The 6,936-nt window shown below is 39.8% G+C and overlaps 1 protein-coding gene across 1 annotated transcript; it reads left to right on the forward strand.

Moving 5' to 3' along the window:
- The first annotated feature begins 369 nt into the window (after positions 1 to 369).
- LOC118335127 (transcription factor BTF3 homolog 4-like) lies at positions 370 to 5,229 on the forward strand. The gene is made up of 6 exons (XM_035671333.1): positions 370 to 470; positions 1,014 to 1,074; positions 2,246 to 2,359; positions 3,028 to 3,229; positions 4,591 to 4,650; positions 4,788 to 5,229. The coding sequence occupies exons 2-6, from the start codon at positions 1,021 to 1,023 to the stop codon at positions 4,832 to 4,834; spliced, it is 477 nt and encodes a 158-aa protein (XP_035527226.1). The 5' UTR covers positions 370 to 470; positions 1,014 to 1,020; the 3' UTR covers positions 4,835 to 5,229.
- The last annotated feature ends 1,707 nt before the right edge of the window (positions 5,230 to 6,936 follow it).

Genomic DNA, 6,936 nt, shown 5'->3' on the forward strand with positions numbered 1-6,936 from the left:
GGGGGGGGGGGGCGTGCGCGCGCATCGTGCGTCAGTTGCCTCCACCCTCTTCCTCCCATTGGTCGGCAGCGACTCGTTTTCGTGACGTCACATCCACACAACCGCGTGCTCCGGTCTGCGGCGCGCCACTTGGTCAAGTTAGACGGCGGAACGTGAGCGAGGAGACCGGAAGTCGTCGTGAAAACACAAGTTTAAAAGCCGTAAAATGTTTTTTAAAAATGTACAAACGCAGGTTTTTTTTACGTTATAAATCCCACTTTAATACATTATAACTATATTTTCTCCTTTGCCGTTATTATATTCTCTGCACGCGCCATAAATGTACCGTTTTGTGAGTCGCGGTGATTTTATTGTGTTAAATTTAAACAGGAAGTAGCTCTTAATGCTGCTGCTTGACGCCGCGGTGGTTTAAGCTGCTTCACTAACAGCGAGAAGAGTTCAACGGACTGTCACTTAATTCCCTTTCAAAGGTAAAGAAACATTTCGTTTCGTGGTTAAAAGTGGAGCCGATTTGTTTTATTGTTTGATTTAAAGTCGACGTCAGCTGCTCGCTTTGTCAAACACTGAACGTCAGTTGGTTTTTACCTTGTTTCTTTAGCCGCGATGCTAACTCGAGCTAACTCAGCCTTGTGGCACAGTTAGCCACCGTTAGCCAGCCACAGCTACGTTACACATGAGTCCGATTTCTAAGATTTTTGGCTCCAGATATTTCTGATTTAACCTAATCAATGTGTCTGTTCATCTCCGCCAGTGTGGCTTCAGTGTGTAGCTGTCAGCTGATCTGTTAGTGTTGTAGCTTAGCGCAGTGCTAATGTGCCGAAATGAGGATTATTGTAACTTTAAAACCCACATGTGCTCCCTTTAACTGCTTGTTGTTTCACGAACTGTGGAAACCTGCATTTATCTGTCAAATTGCTCACATGTAAAATAAAAAAAATAATGTATAATAATGTATATATGTGAATAACGTAATGTAATAATGTTAAAAGTGTGTTTTTTTGATGTACAAACAGAAACACTATGAATCAAGAGAAGCTCGCCAAACTCCAGGCACAAGTCCGGATAGGTGGAAAGGTACAGTCTGCTTCTACTTTACGTTTGTACTGTCAAACCTATTGTGTTGTATTGGCACTACAATGGGGACAAAAGTTAAACGCCCAGTGTTGAAATCTCATTCAGGGCTTTTTGAGTTTTGTCCTGTCGTTGGCTCGGTTGTTGCTCATTTTAAGGAGTGTGATGGCATCCAGCATCTGCCAGGTCTTTCCTCCTGACCTCAGCATTCCCTTTATAGTGGGGGGGGGGAAAGAGAGAGAGAGCATTGGCCCCTTCATCTGTGGCCTCTGTGGCTTTGTTCACATTGGTTGTAAGGTCTTCAGCCAAACACTAGGTGGCGTTATATGTTATTTTTGCCCTTTAACAGGCTGCACCGCATTGATATTCTCAAATACAAGCACATTTACTTTTGTGTCTTACCAGGAATAAGAAGTATTTTACACTGTCACTGTTTTCTGTTAAGATAAGATATTCCTTTAATAGTCCCACAATGGGGAAATTCCAATATTACAGCAGCAAAGTGGACAAAACAGTATAAAAACAGTAAGAGTATGAAAAAATAATATAATATAAACACTGTACAAGAGAAAAAACAGTAAAAAAAAAAACACTAACACAAATACTAGCAGCAGCTGCAGTGAATTTGAACATTTATCTGTCAGTGTTAATTTCCCACCTTGGTTGTTCAGACGTGAGGAAACTGGATCAATTGGAAACAGCAAAAATAAACTTTTATAATTCCCCAACTAAAAATAAAAGATTTAAAACCTGTATTACTTAAATGAAGCAATGTCAGTTGGACTTTTAGGGAGTCAGTTCCCTTTTTATGTGGACAGTATTTAGCTTACTGTTGCATTAAGAGCATTACTTTGTGTTTCATGAGTGTCGGATCCAAGTAAAGCTTCCTTGACGTCCTCTTGACTTGTAGTTGTACGTAGTTTTGGTAAAAGTACGCTGCTTTAAGTCAAATAAATTACTTTAAAAATCCTAGAAGTAGCAGAAGTTATTTGTTTTAATGAATTCTAGTCTTATGTTATGGTGAAATTAGTGAACGTGTCCAAGATGGAAATGAAACATTGTCCCATATACATAAAAAAAACCCGGTGGTATTAAACTGTATTTGATATTCTGTTTAATTTAACTATCTAATCCTTTTTTTTTTGGCTTCCTCACCTGTTCTCTCCTCGAACAGGGAACAGCCCGCAGGAAGAAAAAGGTTGTTCACAAAACTGCAACAGCCGATGACAAGAAACTCCAGGGCTCTCTGAAGAAACTGGCAGTGAACAACATTGCGGGGATAGAAGAGGTGAGCTATCAAAGGGGAAACTAATGTCAGTGTTTTACTGACAAAAAGCTTTTTCCTACCTTGTCGTCTCGTTTATTTTTAGAGCGCTTTTATCCAACAAGCTCCCGCAAAGTGTTTCAAATGAATCAAAGCACGAATTACAGATGCAGTTGAGGATAAGACACAAAACCTGATGCACGCAAGTTTGTCTCATTCATTCATGTTGTGGCTCAACTCACTCTTCATATTTTACAATGAATTATTAAAATTGTTAATATACTCACTGCGAATTAGACTAAGATCTAATTTAAGACACTTTTTACCTGTTAAAGGTTTATTTGAGGGAGTTTTTTATAATCCAAAGACGGTTTCATATGCTGTAAAGCCCTTTTTAAGGCAGTTTTCTCGAGGTTGTTGACTTCCGTGCTGTTAAAATGTATGCAAAGCTGTGTTTACATTTGCATACATGTCAGTTTACTCCTTTTTAAGTTGATTATTTGTAATTTTCTTACTGGAAAAGTAATTAACTTAATTTACTCACCTCGTGTCTGAAACAGACACCAAAAATAATTCAGCTGTTAAAACATAAAGTACTACCAACAAATTGCCCGTGCACAATCTTGTGTCTCTTGTGTTTTATTGGCTCCAAGTCGTGACTGTGTGTTGTTTATTTTTTTTTGCTTTCTCAGGTGAATATGATTAAAGACGATGGGACGGTGATCCACTTCAACAACCCCAAAGTGCAGGCGTCTCTGTCTGCCAACACCTTCGCCATCACCGGCCACGCCGAGACCAAGCAGCTGACAGAGATGCTGCCAGGCATCCTGAGCCAGCTGGGAGCCGACAGCCTCAGCAGCCTGCGCAAGCTGGCCGAGCAGTTCCCGCGGCAATGTGAGTACGCACACACACGCTCAGACATTCACAATGTCAGGGGTTCTCCGTGGTCGTGTAATATCGGGGATATAATTAGAAGTGTCTGCAATGTCATCAGATTTTACACGAGAAGGAAGGGTGCTGGAGTGAGCGGCCGCCTTCCAATCACAGGACCAGAGTTCAGCTCTCCTTGATGGCAAACAATACACCCTGCTGACATATAAACGACCCGGACATTAAAGTCATAGTTGAACTCGCCTGAAACAGAAACACAGCTGAATATCAGGGATCCCACGTGTCCTGGAAAACCTGGATAGTTTTCCAGTCATGGAAACACCTGGAAATGGATTAAAATGACAGAATATTATAGATTTTTTTTGTAATCCCTTAGCCTCCACTGAAGATCACTCTACTGAAACGCTAAGGTGGCATATTTCTCTTTAAACTGCAACAGACTCAAATGGCGTTAACCAGACGTGAAGTCGAACGGGGCGTTTTAAACTGCCTTTTCATTTAGGCCACGTCAGTCAATGGAGCTGTTCAGACTCGCTTCGATCTTTTCGGTGTCTTAGTGAACCTGAGACACTTCGTTGTTAAAAGAGGAGGCATAAAACTGCAGTTAAAGTCAATGACAGGCCTATCAGTAAATATGACTGCTTGTAAGTGTCCTGAATTGTCAAACTCCTAGAAAGTTATTTCTTAAAGAGTTGGAACCCTGAATATGCTGCCTTTAACATATCAGTGTACTTGTGACAGGTTTGTGCAGCAGTGTTTTGTTTGTTTAGAGAGATTTAAATCTGTGAATGTGACTTACAGAAACTGGTTATAGCAACAACAGAGCTAAAGAGAACAAGGACTACGAGGAAAGAGCAAAAACTGCAACAGGGGAACAAAAAGAGCATTTCTAAAGGTGCAGACATCCAGCTCACCCTCTGAGCGTCTAGATGATTGACTTTGAAGCAGTGGATCTTACTGCTTGTTTGCACGTAGATGGAAATAAAGTCGGTGAAGCAAACAGAGGAAATAGGAGCAGCTTTTCCACATGGCAACACAACTAATCATGTGATATTGTTGCACAGTGAAAGCTGACACGCTGATGATTCAACCGGTTCTGATAGTAAACCTGAGTCTAAAACAAGAGACAGTCTCATCGCCAGTTTGTCCCGTAGTCATTGAACTGTACATATTCTCATTTTTTATTTTGTTGAGCAGCAGAATTCACACGTTGAGACAATGTGTGAAAACAAATTTCTTTGTTCAGTGAAACGTAGCCACACTACAGAAGTTAAAAAGGCAAAATTTAATGGAATTTCACAATAAGATTTTGATGGAAAACACTGACAACTAACTGATTCACTCATTCTTTAAACATTTTGCAGCAATGGACATGAAAGCAGTGAAGGAGGAAATTGCAGAAGAGGAGGACGACGATGTACCAGGTATAGAGCTTACAAGTGTTCTTCATCGTGCTTTTTGGGGTTGATGGTAAAGCCGTCGCCCTTTTATAGATTATTTAAGGGTTTGTTCACACTGATACACTAACAACATCTGGATGTTCTCCTTTGTTGTCTTACAGATCTTGTGGAGAACTTTGATGAAGCCTCAAAGAATGAAGCAAACTGATGAATCCTCTTTCCCCCCTCCGTCAACCGTTTTATTTTTTACCTCCTTACGGACTCACAAAGGGCATTTTCTCTTGTGGGGGAAACGGTTGTTAAAGGTGCAGTGCATCATCTCCGGAGATGTGAACCACTTCGGTTTAGCCTGCCACAACAACAACAACAACAACAACAACATGCAGAATACAGTAGGTTTTGATTTCAGGAGGCCGTGGACACGCCGAGAAATAAGGAATCAAAACTACTTTAGGTATAAGCTTTCTACATGGTTAAACATGGCTAGTATTTAAGAGATTGTATATTAAATTACAGTTAAAGTGAATTAAGAAATCACTTTACATTATAGTGGTGATTTATGAATTTAATAAAACAGTTTTGGGCTATCGATGCTTCTCTTTATTACTTGACTTTTTGACTTCTGCATGTTTTGAAGTGGTGTTTGAGGCCTTTTTTATATGTGAAGTATTTGTTACCGATTCACTCATTTTATAAATAGAATAAACAGTTAATCTTATAAAAAGCTCCACGCTTCCTTGAATTTATAGATATCTGAGCTGTTATGTAACACTGGACACTCGTCTGGAGGGTAAATAAGGTGATTTTAACAACAAACAAGCACAAATGCATAAAAAAAGTAACAATTTAATTAAATCTCAAAAGAATATTTAGATTTTTATCACTTTAATAAATTTGCTTATTGATTATGTTATAATCTATGAAAATTTGCACCAGAGCTGAATGAATTAAAATGATCAATCAACAGTGGAAGAAGTATTCAGATCTTTAACTAGCCGCAGAACAATTTATAGTTATATGTAGTATAAAGTCTCTATAATAAGTAAAAGTCCTGCATTCAAAAGTAGAGTATTAGTGAAATGTACTCTAAAGTACTTCTGTGTTATATATTTTGTTTTTATGCATTCACGAATAAGCATTTATTGAAAGGGAGCCAATTCTAACTGTATTTTACTATTTGTTTTAAGTATCGTAGACTGTTTAATATAAAACGATGTTCTGATCAGTTTTATTGTGATAAAAATAAGAAAGGTAAACATTAACTACAGCTGTCAAATAAATGTATAAATATAGTGGAGGACAAGTGAAGTAGCACAATACTAGAGTAAATATTTCCCACCACTGTAAATCAGTTGTCATTTATCACTTTGATAATGCAACCTCAGTAAAAGTGATGGATTTCTTTGTATTTCATCTTTGATGTCAGTTTTTATTACATCACCTTGGGTTCAGGGTCTTTGCGCATCATTTTATTTTGCTATTTTATGAAGTAATTATAAATCAATAATGAAAATAACTGTTAATATTGGCCTTCATTGTCGTCACTGACAGTTTTGTTGTTAAAACTATGCATATGTCTGTAAATGAGGAGGGGGTTAACAGAGTTTGGGAGGGTTGCACACATCACCAACATCACATCCCGTTTCATTGATCACCTCTGACGCTCCTCTGCTGCATCGTGCTGATCAATGGGCCGCAGCGGTTCAACCGGAGAGCTCTGACAAGGTTACCGGGGAGGAGTGGGCCCTGCTGGCTCAAGTGTGTCTGCACCGTGAGCGGGACGGAGCTGCGGACCCGCCCCGGGGTTTGGTTGAGGGGAGGGGGGGGACTCACCGCACCACCTTCAGCCCGGGTTGGAGCCTAAATGTCCCTCCTGCTCCTCCTGCTCCTCCTGCTCCTCCTGCTGCAGCTGGATCACAGTGCGGGAGCTGAACCGCTTCACAGTTGCGGGAAGAGAGACGGTGACAGCCGCATTACAACCGGAAACTGTGTGCTGTCGCCTTGGAAATAAGAGCTCATAACACTTTTATTGTTAAAAACATATGAGACAGAAGAGTAAAGGACTTTTTTTTTTTTGTATTGGGGTAATTAGATGAGATGTGTTCAAATTAAAGCTTTTAAACGCTGGTGGCAGAATGTGGAATATAGGCCACATTTATTCTAGTACTGTAAAGTCAGATTAAAGTCAGATTTAAGGACAGCACAGGTGACTTTCACCTCTTAGCAGATGAATGTAAAAACAACCTTCATGGAGTCCTTGCAAATGTGGCCCTTTGGTGTGTGTCATCCCCTCTCTCTCTCTCACTCACA

Source organism: Morone saxatilis, unplaced genomic scaffold (assembly GCF_004916995.1).
Source record: "Morone saxatilis isolate NCDOM2014 unplaced genomic scaffold, NCSU_SB_2.0 Contig23, whole genome shotgun sequence".
In the NCBI taxonomy this organism is placed as follows: Eukaryota; Metazoa; Chordata; class Actinopteri; family Moronidae; genus Morone; species Morone saxatilis.